The 19,670-nt window shown below is 46.7% G+C and overlaps 1 protein-coding gene across 2 annotated transcripts in view; it reads left to right on the top strand.

Annotated features, from left to right (window-relative positions):
- Window positions 1–19,670, top strand: part of LOC147465792 (Haloacid dehalogenase-like hydrolase (HAD) superfamily protein) — a 38,832-nt gene that overhangs the window by 13,853 nt on the left and 5,309 nt on the right. The window contains exon 5 of one of the 2 annotated variants that reach the window (XM_086521891.1): window positions 12,437–12,541. The exons of the other annotated variant lie outside the window; for it this stretch is intronic. Within the exon in view, the coding sequence (XP_086378017.1) occupies window positions 12,437–12,541 (105 nt within the window). The remainder of the gene's footprint in view (window positions 1–12,436; window positions 12,542–19,670) is intronic. 2 annotated transcript variants of the gene reach the window in all.

The raw sequence follows: 19,670 nt of genomic DNA, 5'->3' as shown, positions 1-19,670 counted from the left end.
AGGGTCAGTTCTAGAAGTCTTGTACCAAGCTATGGCTTTCTGTTACTCTGTTTGCCTCAGCGAGCAGAGCTGGCATTCATACATAGCTTATGATTATTCCCACGAGATGGTTATGCTCGGTTGACTCTGGAGTCCTCATGGCACTTGACAACAGAGGGAGATACATCATGTTGGCATGCACAGATGGCAACATGGTTAGAGCTACATGGTTTCTCTCCTCCCCTTTCACTATTCTGTAGATGCACCCTTTCTCTCTCTCTCTCTCTCTCTCTCTCTCTCTCTCTCTCTCTCTCTCTCTCTCTCTCTCTCTCTCTCTCTTTGACACAAAGAGGGAAGACTTGTACGACAAGATCTGTTTCTGTTGGATACCGTGAGGACATGGATACAACCTAACGGGAGTTGGGAACGAAGATGACTACATTAAGAGAGCATTTTCTCCATCTCACAGAGGATGGGTTCTTATCTTGGCTTGACTCAGTACGCTGAACTTTCAACTTTGTGTTGATGTATGCTTATGTGTGTGTGGTGTAGTGAGTGACTGTATATGTGTGTGTGTAGCTGCGGGAGACTTTTGCCCAGTGCGAGTTTGCTACGTGAGACTTCTGCCTAGTGGGACTCTTTTGCCCAACGCGACCTTCTGCCCAGCATTGCAGACGAGGGCCGCCTTCTGTCCGGTGTCCGTGTCAATGGGGGCGAGCCATTGCGACTTCAATGTAAACCCTAACAGATTTCTCATGCCCTGTTGCGGCCTTGCACGATCTGCTGCTTTGTGTCTTCCGTATCAGTGTTGTGTGTGTGTGTGTGTGTGTGTGAGAGTGTGGTAACGATTGGTTTCGGGTGTAGTGAATCCCTCTGCCACTTGTTTGTCGCGCGTCCCTGCCCTGTGCAAATCCTACACTGCGTAGGCCTTCTCAACGCGCCGGTGGTTGAAGATTGTTTTCACCTGCAAGTGGCCTTTCTGTCAGTTTCTGGTCTGAGCGACCATGGGTGTGTTTGTGTATTTACTTTGAGTAGGAGGTTCTTTTTGTCGGTGTGCTCAGCAGAGTCTTTCTTAGAAAGCTTAAAAAAATTAATATAAAGTGGGTGCTAGTCCAGTGTGTGCTCTAGAAAGTGCATTTTTTATTGGATACGGCAGAAGAAGCAGTATATAAGTGTAGAAAACAGGTGGATCTTTCCTCGATGGATGCTGCAAGCATCATCAAAGAGTGTTTGTCAGAGGATTTTGTTGATGCTTGGAATGCTTGAGAAGGTCAGCAGCCAGCTACTGAAGTGGTTATTCCGGTTTAGCAACTTATGGATCCGGTTGCATAGTATGCGTTGAATGCAGTCATTTTGTTCTTCCTTGGCAAGATGCCTTCGGCAAAGGATGTAGGACAATCGGTTGATTTCTTGTTGAAGAGACATGCTGTCCAAGGAGTGTATTTTGGTGCCCGTGGTTTTTATGAGGTATTACTGGCAGATGTCACCCGGAGGTGTATTTTTCCTGTTGCCTTCCATAAATAAGTACTATATATTTTTATTTATTTTTATTTTTACTTGTTTTGCCAGGAACCCCTTAAAAACGTGCAAGTGGACATTGCATGGCCAGTGTGAAACGGCTATGGACAAATAGGTTTCTCACATCGGGAGTCTGGGTCGGTCAGTTTGGGGCTGGTCGGCTGGGACTGGTCGGGCCAATTAGCACTGAATTCTGATAAGCATGGAAGCCTGCGTGCGCCAAATGAAGTCTGGGCCACTCGGAAAGTCACAACTTTATAAGTCAGTGGGAACTAGGGAATTAACTCAAAGGGGCAAACTGGACACTTGGCAGGAGGAGAGCACTTTTGCAGGACACCTCAGCAAGAGGAGGCGCCCAAGAGAGAGAGGGGGCTGATTTTTTATCATAAGTGACCTACAGTGTGTGTGAGTAGTGGGTGCAGGCCTACAGCTGTAATGGAAAGCTTGCCTTCTCCTCTGTCTCATGTAGCGCGATGATTTGCTCTCGTGCATCTCTCTCTCCCCTTTGGCACATATGGTAATGCCCCACTAGTTGGGCTACTCAGATGAATATGTACAGTTCTGGGGGTTTATGCGCGTTTGCCAAGGCAAGAGCCTTCTGAACAGGAACCGGATTAGCTAATTGCTAATCCCCCACAGGTACGCAAAGTTCCATCGCGAAAGATTGCGAGTTTGGAGAGTTTTCTCGCGTGAAAACTTGTCCGATTCATAGGGGAACTGTCCCATTGTGTGCGGGAGCCCTTGGGACACGCGTAGGCGTGTTCGCTCCGCTAAAAACAATCCGAAACAGGGAATTACAGCCTGCTGTGTTTTTTGCAGGTTTAGGGTTTCGCACCTAAACTGGAAGAGAACACCGGGGGAGCCTCGTGAGAGCGTTGGGATGTGTGTACAGGTTGTTGGGCACCCGGCAGTGAAAAACAGAGAATTACAGCCCGCTAAATTTCTGTGACAGCTCACCAGAAAGCTTCTAGATAGCGAGGGAATCCGCCCATGACAGGTACTTTTGACCTACAAGGGTTTTTGCGTCGTTATGCTACCGAAATCAGGTCGAAAACCTGCGTTTTCAGCCCTCGCCAGGTTTGGACAGCTTTGTGAAAGCTTGTGCTAAGTGGTCGGATCGTCTACCTTAATTTGAATAAAGAAATACCGAAAGGGGCGCCAGTCTTTGGGGCCTACAGGGTGTCGGTCTCATGTGCGCAGTGACATTATAGTCGTTGGACGCATCTGTGTTCTCTTTCCTCAGTGCTCTGTGTAAAGTTAATAGGTAATTGAAACAATACCGCCTTCTTCGTTGTACAGGCCGGTTATAGCAAACATGGAAGCTCGCTCGCAATTGTTGGAAATGTCGCCCTTGTTTTTCAATATGCAAATGACACATGTATTGCCATGGGTGCTTACTAAAGACTATCAGAGCTTGATACGACATAGGTGCCCAGTCTGGGTGGAAATAGTTGGATTTCCACGAACTTCGAAGCATTTCTTGCCTCTCCTAGCCACTCAGTTGGGCAAAGTGATATGCCCCCCAAACTTGGATACCAATTCCAATAGATTTTGTGTTTTGTGGGATACGGATAAGCCAACGCCATCAGGAATAACGGTTGACTCTGGCAATCCAATGGTAGGCTAAAGGCCATTTAAAGTCAAACGGAAAAATTTGCAGGTGCATGGTTCAGTTGTGGAAAATTTGGCCATATGCAGTCTGAATGCTAGGAATCTTTGCTGAAACCTCCACCCTGTGTTGTTCCTGCATTTGGAACCGATGTTGCTTCTCCTTCCTTTTCATTTGTGAAACCAAAGATGGGGGATGCTAATGGAAGCATGCAGGCCTAACAAGGAAAAGATCAAAATAAAAGCATGCCTAATGTGCATCCTGTTGCAAACGCAGATACCAAAGGTAAAGCCAAAATGACAGACTCTATTGATGGTTGGCAAACTCCAAAGGAGGTAGTTAAGCCTCGTGCTTCGCCTGTTTCAAGAAATTGTGTGCGTGCTTTGAATGCGAGAAGTGGTGGACCTTCTACATCTATATCCCATGATCATAAGTTGCTAGTTGAAGCGTGGAACAAAGTGGTACACTCATATAAAGATGCTCTACTTGGATCGACATCTGGGTCTTTGCCTCTGCATCAGAATCCCACCAAGGAACGCATATGGAGTCCGTTGTATTGACTGTTAGTATGGAAGCGGATGTGCTTCAAGAAATTATGTGCCTGCTTTGGATGCGAGAAGTGGTGGACCTTCTACATCTATGTCACATGATCATAAGTCGCTAGTTGAAGTGTGGGACAGAGTGGTACACTCATATAAAGATGCTCTACTTGGATAGACATCTGGGTCGTTGCCTCTGCATCAAAATCCCCACCAAGGAACGCATATGGAGTCCGCTGTATTGATTGTTAGTATGGAAGCAGATGTGCCCATGGGCAATACCATTTGATGATAATCCTTCATGCTTCTCTTGTAAATACTGGACAGATGTATTCTCCTCTTAGATGCTTCACGTATAATGTGCGCGGATTGTGCAACCACGACAAGTGGAAGTTAAAGCAGATGTAGTGGTGTTATAGGAGCATAATCATCATGATTTTGTAGGTCAATATTCATATTATGTGGGATTCTGGATTGCTTACGTTGGTACTGGTTCTTTCTTGGGTGTTTGATGATGGTGCGTCATGAACTGCAGCCGGTTGTAGCCCATAATGATTCGGCGGGGCGTTGGATGGTGGTTCAATGTCTTGTCCAAGGGAATATTCTAGAATTTGCTTGTATTTATGCTTATATTGCCTCGACACAGAGGAGTCATCTTTGGCAAGAGATGGTCAAATACCCTTGGCGTTCACATGCTCTTTGGTGCGGGGATTTTAATAACGTACCTACAAACACGGACAACACAACTGGTCATTCGCATATGTTGAGCTCTGAATGCTTTTCTTGGGATGCCATGTTCAGTAATACGGGTGTCTTGGATCTATGGGCCAACATGCACTTCAGAGCAGGGTTATATATTTACTCATGGTGCTCACTCTGGATATAGAGAACGACTGGATCGCTATATATACTGGTCACTCCGCAGTATGATATGTTTGCATGTGATATGAGGATTGATCGCTCTTTCACCTTATCTAATCATTTTCCTCTTTGGCTTTGGGTCTATTTTGAGGCATTGGATGTAGATTTCCCGCTCCTTCGTAAGCGCTTGTTGCATATTATTAATGCATATCTTTCACATTGAGCATTTCAAACTTTGATTGAAGAGGTAATTCCTCCACTTGTCTCTTATATGTTCATTGATGTGGATGTGGCATGGTATCATTTTGTCATGCGCATCCAAGCAGTCATAAAATATTATGGTTCGTGGTACATGTACCAGTTGAGAAATAAAGTACAGGAAGATAAGGCCACCTATCAAGCCTTGGGAAGCATTGCAGATACTAGAAGGCTTACTGATTCAGAACAAGAAGAATTATGCGCAGCTAAAACCTCGTTGATACACAATGATTAGAGAAAACTTGAAAAATGGAAAATTAGATCTAGGCAATACGCTTTTATGGATAAAGGTTGTTCATCGAAACAATTCTTTAAGCACTTACATCATTCGAGGACATCTGCCTCTATCAAAAAGGTTAAAAGACGAGGCTGGGCAATGGACGACCACGAAAGGTCAATTGGCAGACTCAATGATGGATCATTTTTCAACGAGTTTTTGCCAAGCCTGAGGCTCCCTCGAGTGAGGTTTTGCAAGCCAAACAGTTATTGTTGTCTTATGTACATCCTATATTGACAATAAATGATGGAGCTATCGTTGGGGCCAGTTTTTCTGAGGATGAGTTGCACGACAGTTTGTTACGTCTTGGCCATTGGAAATCGCATGGATGGGATAGGTTTATCGTTGAATTTTTCCTTCGCTTTTGGGAATCTCTTAAGCAGCCTCTCCTTTTCACGATATATCATGCATGGACCACGCAATCATTGATGCAATCGTGGAAAGAAGGACTGGTGAAATTGTTGCCTGAGCAAGCAAAATGTGAATCCTTCTCACATTGGCGTCCAATAACGCTTATGTCGGTCTTTTACAAATTGTTGTCGAAAATTGCTGACCACTTGTTTTCCGGCATACATCCGGCTCAGTATGGATTTATTCCTCGCAGGCAAATTATGGATAATATTGCTAACGCTTTCATTGGAATTGAGTATGCAAAATATACTGGACAAGATGTGCTTATCATGCAGATTGATATAGAGAAAGCATTTGACATTGTTCACTAGGACTTCATTGCTCAAATCATGATGGCTTTGGACTTTGGGCCCAGGATGCGTCAGGTAGTCTATTTTCTTTATGAGAACAGTCAATCTGCCGGAATTCTTGACGGTGCGCCGACTCAGTTATGGGATCTTGGTCAATTGGTCAGGGCAAGGATGCCCTTTGAGTGCCATGTTGTATGCTATTGCTACACATTCTCTGTTGTTGTATCTGGACTCCTTAACCGTATCTGGTCAGCTACATGGATTGCAAATGCCAGCTCATGATCATTTTGTGGCGCAAGCGTATGTGGATGACTCCATGTTCTGGCTTAGAAATCAACATGAGGATGTTCGTTGTGTTATGGAAAGACTACATATTTATGGGTTGGGTGTAGGTCTGCAAGTGAATTTTCGAAAATCGAAATTGTTGTCGTTGCATCAAATGTATTGGCATGCTATGTTATAGCCAGGGGAGATAGTGAAGCATGATCGAATTGTGAGGCATCTTGGTTATCTATTGGCTTGGTCGGTTAACAATGCGAAGCTGTTGCAATGGGTTGAGAATAAACTGAGGTCTAAATTGCATTATTGGAAATTGTCTACCTGGCCGCTCCATGTAAGACTCAAAATCGTGCAGTCTATTTTGGTGGCATACATGCAATTTTTCCTACCATTGTTGCATTGGCACCTCGTCGTCTTTGGGATTTCATGTCTCGGATTCTGGAGCACTTCTGGTCCACTTCCTCTCACAAAAAAGGCTTGCAATTTCTTGTGATGGATAAGCTCTGTACTCCAAAACGTTGTGGTGGTTTGAATATCCTTCATTTGTATTCTCATGTTATGGCAAGGAAGGCTACTTTGTTGTTGGTGTTGGTTGAGCAAAAGAAGCCGTGGACGCAGATGCTTGCGTTTTTGTGCTCTCATGCGGTTTCCACGCAAGCCTTCGGTGATTGGCAGCCGTCGTATTTGGATGTGGTTTTTGGTAAAGTTGAAGCTACAATTCCGGGATGTCCCTTTGCTTCCAGTCTAGTGGCAGATTGGAAGTTGGTCACGAGGGAATTGTTATGGAATGGTAGAGATGACGCCTGTGGAAATTCACTTTGACTGGAGAGTTTGCATTGGAGTAGATTTTTTGCTCAAACTCTTGTTCAACGCTCTCCTAGACAGGCTTACTTTCTAGAAGACATGGTTGGCTTCGTAGCTACCCTCTCTTCATATTGTGAAGAAGAGGGGAAGAGAACACTCAGCTTGTGTGTATGCAGGGGGCAGCGGGCAGGGGATGGGGATGGGGTGTGTGTTTTCACTTGACGTGCAGGGAGCAGCGCAGCGCGCAGGAGGGAGCAGCACACAGGGGTAGCGTGCAGGGGCGGGGCAGCGCGCAGAGGAGGCAGCGCGCAGCAGGGAGCAGCGCGCAGTGAGCAGCGCGCAGGGGAGGCAGCGCGTAGCAGGGAGCAGCGCGCAGTGAGCAGCGCGCAGGGGAGGCAGCGCGCAGGAGTTGAGAGAGAGAGAGAGAGAGAGAGAAACTGCTCGCAAAAAAAAAAAGAGGAGAAGGAGAGAAGGGAACGGGAGAACGAGAAGGAGAGGGAGAGATGGAGGAAAGAGCAAGAAGAGATGAAGGCACAAATCGATCTCCTTCATGCTTCCCTCACATCCCTCACCCCCGAGGAAGGAGAGATTAAAGGGGAGGCTAAGGAAGCCCTCAAGGAGGAGATCACCAAAGCCCTCACCGCAAGCATTGAGGACAAATTAGAGGCCACCAAAGAAGGATGGGTCGAAGTAGTCAAAAAGAACATCAAGAAGGTAGCAAGAGAGGAAGCCCAAAAAGATGAAGTACTCATCGTACACACAACCATCGAAGAGGAGAAGATGCGACAAGCTCGCCGTCTCAATGTGCGAGTGACCGGCATCAAAGAAGAAGAAGGGTCTACACCCGAAAGCGATGGGAAAGCTTTATGCAAGAAAGTGGGATACAAGGAAGAAGAGATCCCTTTCTCCAAAGTTTGGAGAGCCGGCAAAGATCCAAAGAAAAGAGCTCTCATCCTCCAATTCGCCTCCGAGGAGTCTCGAACTTCCTTCCTCCGAAAGAGGGTCATCCTGAGAGGGATCGACGGCCCACCGATTTATCTAGATGATGACCTCACAAAGATGCAACAAGATCACCGTCGCGCGTGCATGCCTCGAGTCCACCAAGCCCGCAAAGAAGGGAAGAAGGCAGTATATCGGGATGGTAGGGTTATCATTGATGGCAAGACCATCGCATAGGGACTCGCGGCCTGTGGGACACACGAGGAGATTCATGTCACGGTTTGGAATTGCAATGGAGACTTATGGACACACCCAGAGAGACTTGAGGAGGTGATGAGAGGTCGAGACATCATTCTACTTACAGAGACACACGAGAGCCCGGAGAGAGGGTTACCACGGATACATGGATTTCAGTGGGAGTCTCTACATCGAGGATGTATGCGCCAGCACACCACTCGCGGCTCAGGAGGAGTGGCCATACTCTTTAGACAGGGGCTTCACAGCAGACTACAGATTGTTGCCCGGGACCCACAGGCCCGCTACATGTGGATTCGCCTCGAGCTCTCACGAGACAGGATCGTCTACATTGCCCTTTGCTATTTTGCTCCCACAGGCTCCAGATTCGCCCCTATTGAGCAGGAGTCACCGTACGCATGCCTCACGGAGGAGATTATGGAGTACTCCACACTGGGTGAAGTCTTCCTTATGGGAGACTTCAATGCTCGTACACGCAGTGAGCAGTGTGAGACATATGACCATGAGGACCCAGAGACACTACACACTCTAGATGAGGAGGCTACTAGGAGAGACACAGCAGACAGAGCTCCAGTCACAGCTTATGGACGACATCTACTTCGACTTGGCTCCCAGCACCGTCTCGTTATTTATAACGGGATGGTCCAGTGGCCCACCTCAGGGGGCCTGACTTGTATGCCACATGGAGTTGCAGAAGGAGGGGGGAGTACAGTCGACTATATTCTGGGACCCAGGGAGGCTACACACCTTATCACATCCTTCACCATTCCACCCATACCCATCGGAGCCGACCACACATACCTCTCTTTCTCTATCACCGGAGATACCATCACACACAGCTCCACAACACGCACTCCACACACCACCATCCATTTCACACATGAGTTAGCCTCTATTTACTCGGCCAAGGTCGAACATGGCCTATGTCTCCTCCACCCATCCACACCACTCTCAGTTCTCACATCACATATCTCTTCCGTTCTCCACACTTCAGCTATTAGCTCTTTTCCACACACCACTCACACAGGACGCACTCCCCCCCCCGGGGCTATGCCTCAGAACCGCTGGTATGATGATGAGTGCAGAGAGCTATACCGACGCCTCCAGGCACGACAAGCCTTAGGAGAGATCACAGAGAGAGAGGCCAGACGGCATATGAAGACGCTGACACGCCAAAAGCGGCGAGCATTCGAAGAGGCACAGGAGCTTGAGCTATACCGCCTATTCATGAGCATGGATAGCGCGACGGCATGGCGCACCCTACGCGAGCCACGTCCGACTACAGCTATTGAGGATCCACAGATATGGCATGATTATGCAGAGCGACTTTATGAAGTGCCAGGGCAGCCTCCTATTCCACAACCACACGAGCCTCGCCCCACGTGCTCCTCCTTCTTTACGGCAGAGATGGTAGAGAGGGCCATACGCCGCATGCAGCACAGACGATCAGCTGATCATACTGGATTACAGAGTGAGCACATCATTTATGCGGCCTCCACTATAGCCCCGTTGATTGCACATGTCTTCAACCGGGCTATAGGGGAGGGCTTCCCAGAGGAGTGGACACAGCACACCATAGTGCCTATCCACAAATCTGGCGACACCCTGGACCCAGGGAACTACAGGACTATCATGATTGGCCACACGATGGCCAAGCTATATGGAGCAGTACTTGAGGCACAGCTCAGCTGCTACGCAGAGATCGAGGGTTTACGAGCTCCAGGCCAAGCAGGTTTCAGACGAGCTTTCTCCACCATTGACCACATCTTCGTTCTGCGCTGCCTCATTGATGGGGCAAAGGCGCGGAAGAAGAGGCTTTACTGCTGCTTTGTGGACTTCCGCAAGGCCTTTGACACAATCCCACGCGAGAGACTCTTCCAGCGCCTTCACAGCATTGGGGTACCAACAGAGATGATTTGGGCCATATATGCTCTATATGAGAGGGTGGCGGGTCGGGTTCGTTGCCCAGGCGGTTTTTCAGAGACCATTGCTAGCACCATTGGTGTTAAGCAAGGATGCCCACTCTCCCCGACACTCTTTGGGCTATACATCGACGAGATCTCCGACTACATACTACGAGCAGGGGGAGAGGGGAGCGACTTAGCAGGTACTCCGGTCCACATCATGTTATATGCTGATGATATTGTGTTGATTTCAGAGTCACCCGAGGGCTTGCAACGCCATCTTGAGGCCTTGGACGAATTCAGCACAAACAGGGGGTTGACTGTGAACCTTGGCAAAACCAAGGTTATGATCTTTCACACATCCAGTGCAGTGAGGAGCGCCGCCACCTTCACAGCAGCAGGAGGACAGGTTGATGTAGTCACCTCCTATGTCTACCTTGGCATCACATTCACCAGCCTACCAGGACCCTTCACTATGAGGCAGGCTGCTGTTGACAGGCTCACCCGAGGATATGCAGCTCTGGCCATGCTAGAGCGGAGGTGCCACCAGGCACACTTTCAGGAGCCCCACACGAAGGGGTGGCTTTTCGACACCTTAGTCACCCCGGCCTTGATGTACTCGGCGGCAGTATGGGCACCAGGATTGACAGCTGACCAGTGGACACAACTTGAGAGACCACAGGTATATATGATCTCACGCTTGCTCCGCAGCAAGAAGACAGTGCCACACGACATTATTAGAGCCGAGCTCGCCACACCACCTATGGTTGTAGAGGCACTATTCCAGACAGTTTGCTTCATCCAGAGGATGAGAGAGCTACCTCCTGACAGACTTACCCGTAGAGCATTTGAGGCAGCTATACAGCTATCAGAGAGTGGACATGAGAGAGCATGGTACTCACAGGTCAGAGCATGGTTTGAGGGACACGGTCTTGACATGGAGAGCCTACCACCATTCCAGTACGACCCCCACTCACCATATGTTCACCTCTCTCGCAGTGAGAGGAACTTGGTATTGAGACAGGATCTGTGGCAGCTATACACTAGGAGAGTCTGGGCGGCACCTAGTTTGGGGACGAGGATGTCAGATTACAGAGACCAGTTTCTCACCATATTATCTGGGGGGTTCATACAGAGACCACGCTACATGGACACATATATGCCACATAGCTCACGGGTGGCGATTGGTCAGCTGAGAGTGGCTTCACACAGGTTAGAGATTGAGATCGGGAGACATACTGGTGTTCCGAGGGGGGAGCGAATCTGCAGAGCCTGCACAGAGGAGGTGGAGAGTGAGGAGCACTTTGTATGTAGATGCAGAGCATACACTGAGATCAGAGGCAGGTATGAGGCCCTATTTAGAGGACAGCCCACTCTCCGAGAGATCATGGAATCTCGAGATCAGAGACAGCTCGGACGTTTCTTACTAGAGATACAGAGCCATCGGGACACACTACTACAGCCACACACAGCTACACAGACAGAGGGGAGACAATCGCAGCTCACAGACTTCTTTCAGAGGATTTCCGCCCCCCCCTCACCAGACACTCAGAGGGGAGTGACACTCCCACAGGCGGAGGTGAACCGAGCTAGACGACGACCACGAGTCACAGGCTACAGGGGCGCGAGCTCCCACCACCGACAGATCGAGGAGATCCGAGCCCGGGAGCGCCGTGCCACTGAGGAGCGAGTGGCTCAGATGAGGGCTGACCCGACAGCTTTCATCCGGGTAGCCTTGGCACCAGACCCACCCATGTACCACATCTTACACCCCCCCATTAGTACAGGATGGAGCTAGATAGCTTGATGCATTCTCATGATTGTACTACCTTGAGCATACAGACATGCATATACCCCTAGAGATAGAGCTCCATCCCTCCTCAGATACTCCACTACCTACTTTCAGCTCAGTTTTGTATCAATTTTGTTTCATTTGTCTTTCCGATAGACGGATGACATACACACAATGTACATTTGATTTGTCTCATAGGCCGATTTCGGCCTGACATAGACGTTAAAAATCTTTCTTTCTTTCTTTCTTTCTTTTCTCTCCCACAAAGGTATTGACAGGATAACAGATGTCATAGACGATGAAGGACGGGTGCTCTCGTTTAGACAGGCTGCTCTTACCTTTGGACTTGGGTCACACTACAGGTGCATGTGGGACACCATTGAGGAGTTGGTCAATTCTATATCTCCCATCCCACCGCTAGTTGAAGACAATCGAATTTGCAATTGGCTCCAAGCTGGTTCTTCAATTGGTTTGATATCTGCAAAGAAAGTGTACTATCATTTGCAGTCATCTTCCTGGATCCAAGAACACTGTAACAAGGTATGGAGTATGAATAAGAGTGTTACTTGGTGACGGAGCAAAGTTATGAAATTGTGGCATGCTAAGCTACCTCTCAAGGAGCAATTGTTTATGTGGAGATGTATTGTTGGGGTTCTCCCCACTGGTAAACTATTGCGTTCTAGGAGATTGGCCTCTTAACGGTGCGTTCGCTGTGGTGCAGGCAGTGAGAATGTTCCACATCTACTGTGGTCTTGCTCTTGTACACGACAGTTTGTGGATAGCATCTCTTCAGCTCTTCGCTCGTGCTTCCTTGGCTTACAATTTGGTAAATTTTTCTGGATCTTTGGAGTGCTTCCGCCTTTCCTTCGATTGTATGCATACTTTTTTTGGCTGGTTTAGTTTCTAGGTATTGTGGACAGTGTGGAGAGCATGGAATTCCCTCATGTTTCAGCAGATTCAAGTGGAATATGTTTCTTTCTTCAAGATATCTCTTAGACAGTCTCTTCAAGTTACCTATGACTTAGACGAGCTCCTTGTTAGCCATTATCAGCTCTACTATGAGTGTTCCTGAGTTACAGTTTGTAATACTTTCTATGGGTTTTCCTCACTTTGAGGTTTCCCATTTGTAATTCAATCTGACATTACAAAAAAAAAAAAATGTGTAGCTGCATCTGCTCGAGCTGTACTCATACGTGAGCTCTGCACCAACATGCTGGTCTACCCTTGTGTGCTGGCAGTTGGGAGTTGTACCGCTGCCCCTGCAGTTGTCCGCCTCTGTGTCTTCGCCCTCGAACTCCTTGTAGCCTCTGGCTGTTCTGCGCGTGAGTGTTGGCGCTTTCTGTACAACATCAACTCAACGGTTGAGCAGTAAGCTTTCAGTGGGGTTAGCCATCTGCACGGTCTGCTCAGTTTTGTCCCAGACCAGTGGTGCATAATCAGGAGCGAGCTGCCTCAGATTTAGTTTACAAAGTTGTTTGCTAGCACTCACAGGGTTTAGGGTTTTAAATGTGGTAAATTTGGGCACATGCAATCTGAATGCCCTGAACCTGTTTTACAACCCCCTCCTTCTGCAGTCCCATCCCGTGCTTCGATCTTTGTAGGTAAACATGTCTATGAGGTTAAGCAAAATGGAGGCTCAGTTGTTAATGTATCATCTAATGTGGAAAAAGGGAAAGCAAAACTTTTACAGTCTGCAGCTCCGAGTAATGGAAATGTTTTGAAGGGTAAAATTTTGGGGTCTAGTGATTCCAGTACTTGGGTGGTGCCTAAAAAGACGGTGAAGATTTGCACTCCACCCTCTTCTCGAAATTATGTTCCACCTTTAAATTCTGTGAAAGCCTGTTCTGCATTGAATCAACGGATTGGCTCTTGCATCGAAGTGGTCGAAGAAGACATGCATATGGGCACGTCTACCTAAGTTCTCTTGTTCTTTTGTCATTTGTACACATGATCTACCATGCATGACAACATTAGATGCATCTCGTAGAATGTGCGTGGGTTATATAACCTTGATAAATGGCGACTAACCTGGCACTTTGTAAATACATGTAGGGCTGGTATAGTTGTTTACTAGAGCATAATCAGCATGAATTTGTTGGCCAAGGCTCTTACTTCGCGGGTCAGTGGATTGCATATGCTAGTTTGCATGATTACTCTAGAGTTTTGATGATGGTTCTGCATGAGCTTCAGCCACTTTAGGTACGCAACGACCCGCGTGGTCATTGGATAATTGTGCAATATTTGTTGAATGGTTAGATTTATGAAATTGGAGGTCTATATGCATATATAGCTTCCGGGCAAAGGGCTGCCCTTTGGTGAGATCTCTCTTCTTATCCCTGGGCCTCCAATGCACTCCTTTGTGGTAATTTTAACAATACACCTGAGGCGTTTGATAGTACCACAGGTGATTCACACATGTTGCTTGTGGAGAGACAAGCATGGGATCATCTCCTTGCTTCTGCTCAAATGCTCGATTTATGGAGTTCTCTTTATCCTGCTGTCTGGGGTTCTACTTTTCAGCATTCTGCTCATCGTTCATATCATGCACGGCTCAATAGATTGTAAGCTCTCAACATCCAGCAATATGAGGATTTTGTATGTGATGTGCGATTGGATTACACTTTGCAGTTATTGGACCATCACCCTGTCATATTGAATATGTATTTTGGGCAATCACTTTGTGATGGACCTCTTCATCGTAAGCGTTTGCTACGTGTTAACAATGCCTATCTTTCACATGAGGCCTTTCGTGACATGGTTTCTGGACTCATTCCTCCCTTGCTTGCCCACATGCATCTTGATCTCGATGCTACTTGGTTTCGATTTGTCATGCACGTGCAACGTGCTATCCAAGATTATGGTAAGCAGGACAGGCATTGGACTCGAGGCACTATTAAGATTGCCAGGCAGGTTTATCGACATCTGCAGGATTTGGTGACTCGTGGTCTTTATCTGTTGACTGTGAATTGTCGGCTTTGTGTGAAGCTCGAGTGTGCATACAACTCGATAAAAGAAACATTGAAAAATGGCATACGTGGGCTCGTCAATGGGCTTTTGTGGATAAAAGTTGTGTCTCGAAGCAATTTTTCAAGCACTTGCATCACACAAGGGTTTCTCAAGAAATTAAGCTTGGTCCTCATCTAAACAGGAACTTGCGGATGCAATGGTCTCGCATTATAGTCAGGTCTTTGCTGCTCCTCCTGAACCATCGTCGGCAGTGTGTCAAGCACGCCAGTTGTTGCTCTCTCATGTACATCCAATCATTTCTTTTCAAGATGCACTATCCCTTGAGGAACCTTTCACTGACTCTGAATTGCATTGTGCGTTGCTTTCATTGGGCCGCTGGCGATCCCTTGGCTGGGATGGACTTACTGTGGAGTTCTTCCTCTCTTTTTGGGAGACTCTCAAAAAGCCTTTGCTTTTCATGATGAATGTGGCATGGGAGAAACAAGATTTGTTGGTGTCTTGGAAAGAGGGTTTGCTTAAACTGCTACCTAAGCAAGCACTTTGTGAGCAATTCTCGCATTGGAGGCCTATTACACTGATGCTTGTCGTTTATAAGTTATTGGCTAAGATGTTGGTGAACCGGATTAAGGATCATCTTCTTGCAGGCCTTCATCAAGGGCAGTATGGTTTCATACCCCGCTGTCAAATCAATGACAACTTGGCTAATGTGCTAATCGGTATGGAATATGCAAAGTACTCGCAACAGGATGTACTTGTCATGCAAGTTGACATTGAGAAGGCTTTTGACAATGTGCAGTGGGACTATATTGCAGCTACGATGCGTTGCCTTGGGTTTGGTCCTAAATTAGCCAATATAGTTTATTTTTTGTATGCTCGTAGTTTGTCTTTGGGGATCCTTCAAGGAGAGTTGACGACATCTTGGCCTCTTGATTGTTCAGTTAGACAGGGCTGTCCCCTTAGTGCATTGTTATATGCTATTGCAACTCATCCTTTGTTGATGCACCTTGACTATTTGACTTCTGTTGGTTTTCTCTGCATGGGTTGCAATTACCGTCAGGTTGCCACTTCATCAGGCAGGCTTATGTTCACAACTCCTTGTTTACGCCTCGCAACTACGAGGCTGATGTTCGAATGATTATGGAAGCCTTGGAGTTGTATGGACTTGCGGCTGGTCTTAGAGTTAATTTTTGGCTTCTGCCGTTGAATTCCTGCGATTGGCATGACTTGTTGTGGCCAGGAGATATTGTTTCTCCCAATGTGATTGTCAGACATTTGGGGTATCCAATTGGATGGGATGTCACTCACGCTCAAAAAGTGGATTGGGTTATGCAATGCTTGAACGTTAAATTTCATCACTGGAAGCTCTCCACATGGCCGTTACATGTTCGCTTCCAAATTATTCAAAGTATCATGGTGGCCTATGTTGAGTTCTATTTGCCGTTGTTGCATTGGCCTCGACACTCTCTCACCTCTCTTACGTCATCCATTCTATTGTGCTTGTGGCGTACTTATGCTAAAAAAAAAAGAATAACGTTTGATGTCGTTGGAGAAATTATGTACTCCCAAGCGCTTTGCAATCTCAATCTGTTGGACCTGCGTCGGCATGTTCTTGCTTGGAAAGCTATGTTGTTGCCCACTCCTGCGCACCAAACCCAGCCATGGGCTTTGATGCTTGCCGGCTTGTGTCGGCATGTTGTTGCTTCCATTTTTGGTCATTGGCAGCCATCTCTTTGTGAGGTCATGTTTGGCAGGATGGAAGGGCACATTCCTGGATGCCCCCTCACCTCTAGTTTGATTTCTGCTTTGCAAGAGGTTACAGTGCATTTATCTGGGCACGGTCGTCAGCACCAGGAGGGTAACTTGCTTTGATTGGAGAGTCTTCATTGTTTCACCTTTGCTTGTTGGATATCGCATGGCTGATTGGCCGTCAGCACCAGGAGGGTAACTCGCTTTGATTCGAGAGTCTTCATTGTTCCGCCTTTGCTTGTTGGATATTGCATGGCTGATTGGTGTCTCCAAGATATGCCCTTTCAGGCCATGTCTCATACTAAGGTTTATGATTTTCTTTTGCCCTAGCCATGGATTGCTGATCATTGTAATGCATTATGGTCAATGCATAAGCGTGCTACGTGGTGGACAAAAGCACTTTCTTTCCTTTGGAAGAGCCACTTGCCTTTGAAGGAGCGATTGTTTCTTTGGTGATGCTTGCTTGTCGTGCTCCCAGTGGGCTCCTTGCTCAGTGCACGTCGCATCTGCTCCTCTTGTTGTGTTCGTTGCTCGGTTGCGGAAGAGACTGCAAGTCACCTTCTTTGGAATTGTTGCATTTCTCGAGTTTCTTCGCTGCATAGCAGCTGGTATGCGATTCCGATTCCCCTCAATGGTTTTCCACAAACGGTTTTGGGTTTTTGGCATTCTCCCACCCTCCTTACAAGGATTTGAGACTTTTCTGATGTGTGTCCGATTTTGGGCTTTTTGGACTCTGTGGCGTCAGCGCAACAATTGCATGTTCTCTCATGCTGATGTAGACCCCTTTTAGTTTTTCAGGCTTTCCCTTAGGCAATCTTTGCGCTTTGCATGGGAGGTTGGTGATGTCACTACAGACATGTATCAACTTTCCTATGAGTGCTTTTAGTCCTTTTTCGATGAAGAAATCTTCTGTGTTCATGCTATTGTATTTGATCCTTTTTGTGGGTTTTCCTCGCCTTGAGGTTTCCCAGTTGTAAATTTATCTCAAAGATTTGCAAAAATAAGTGTGTGTGGTGATTGTTGTGTTTAGGAGCATATGTTAGTACCTAGCTCTCACCCACTACTGGACAGTGACGACGTTAGTGGGGATATGGTGGTATTTATTGAATACTATGCATGATGGAGTTGATGGTTATATTGTCTTGTGGGTGACTACCATGTTGCACTTTCCTTTAAGGGTGAATTTGGGCTTATCTTGGATTCATCTAGGTATATCTTGTCTAGGCCTGCCTACATGAACGCTCACTTGTCCCACTGCTTATGATGTACTACTGGACAGATTCGGACATCATCACACGAGTTGGAGATTGAGATTAACCGGATTCAAGGCATCTCAGCTGAGGCTAGGTTGTGCGAGCTGTGTCAGAGAGAGCCAAAGACAGATCTCCATTGTATATGCCATTATATAGAATAGTATGAGATACGCGGTCGCTTTCATTGCCTCTTTAGAGAGGGTTTTGGGCCTCTATCTAGAGTTATGAGATACCAGGATCAGATTTGTCTTGGACTCTATCTACTGGAGATTCAACGACATCAAGCAGGTTTACTAAGAGAAAGAGGCTCATAGACCGGGAGACACCCAAAGATAGATCACAATGTTCTTCCATCTAGAGATTGAGCAGAGACGAGAGTAGTAAGAGAGGAGAGATACATGGCATATCACTAGCAGAGGTATACCAAGTAATCGAGCAACAGAGCTGGGGAGGTCCAGGAGGCCCAAGATGAGGGGATGCTTCCATCGGTTGGAGTATAGGATCGGATCTATATTGGTGAGGCATGGGAGATGCCCTGTGTAGACTCTCACCATGGAGGACATTGACATGATCATGCAACGATTGATGCGAGCCATCTTTGGATACTGATACACACGTATCCGTCATTTTGTATCTGTTCTTTGAGATACACACCCACCTTTTGTATATGTACCCTTGAGGCTCTTGATATTGACCTTTTACAGCTATGGTAGTGTTTCTATTTAGTTAGTTTTTGTTACAGGCTTGGACACTCCAAGCGAGAAATCAATAGCAACACACGAACAGAATTTGCATCCACTAAACTAGACGAGAGAGAGAGAGAGAGAGAGAGAGAGAGAGAATGAAATGAAATGAAATGTAATATTAACGTCTTTAAAAGGCCAAAATGACCTATGAGACCAAAAGGTTACATGTGGTGAATCTAATACTAGGTCTGGGTACAAAAAGTACAAAAAAATGAAAAGAAAATAGTGGGTAGGAGTGGGGTGAAAGCTGATACAAAGGGGTAGAGAGAGAGAGAGAGAGAGTTTGGAGCCAAGACGCACTGGCCCCAAAGACTGGCGCCCCTTTGGGTATTTCTTCATTATTATGCTCGCCAAGTACAATTCTCGAGGGTCCAACTCTCTTCGAGGCTCTTTGTCCAGATGCTCCTCGAGAGTGACCCTAGGGACACTTATAAACAGTACAAGGGATACCCAAATGCAGAGCCCCAAAAGCATCAATTCAAAAGCATTGCTCACCAAAAAGCCCGCGTAAAAATTGCCTAAACTTGGTAGTGTAAAAAGTGGAAATTCGTATAGCGTGCCAACTGGCATTGAGAGCGCGTTTTGAGGAATTTCCATACAGTCTTGCCACGACAGCATTCTGTATGGTCCCGTTGCGTCATCAGTTAGCGCGTTTCAAGGAATTCTGCCCAAACGTCAAGCTTTTTGTGATTTTTAGGGTTAGGCCCTCGGCCATCTTCCGAGTTCAGATTCTCTTGTGCTCTTGGCCCTTCCTTTCTAGTTGGACACGTCACGTCGTCACTTTGTGACATTCCCCCTTCTTGAAAGAATTGTAATCGCCCTCGATTACACCTGCAAAAACAGCCAAAGGATAGAAACTTACTGACTCTATGTACTCATGCACCAGACTCCACCAATCTGATACTTTTACAAGGTCTTCAGCCATTGATCAATCACATTTCTGTCGAGGGTCTCAGACACAAACCCTGATAATTGTAGCTATTCAGCAATCACATCCAGATTGCGCTGATTTTTTTACGGATGTCTTGATCTACTAAATCTTGTTACTTTCTTTTCACATTTCAATCAAGTAAACCATCCTCATGACTATCCCCACAAGACAGTACATCCACATGGTATGCAATTCACAAAGTCGGTCAGTTAGTTCACACTACACATCGTGCATCGTGTTTCAATTACTCAATCTAGCCATCTCATTCCATACGGAACTCTTAATGCTCCTAGATCATTGTGTAGCATCTCA

Source organism: Adiantum capillus-veneris, chromosome 1 (assembly GCF_014529385.1).
Source record: "Adiantum capillus-veneris isolate H3 chromosome 1, ASM1452938v2, whole genome shotgun sequence".
In the NCBI taxonomy this organism is placed as follows: domain Eukaryota; kingdom Viridiplantae; phylum Streptophyta; class Polypodiopsida; order Polypodiales; family Pteridaceae; genus Adiantum; species Adiantum capillus-veneris.
Note: the sequence above shows the minus strand (reverse complement) of the source record. Positions and strands in the feature narration are given on the sequence as shown.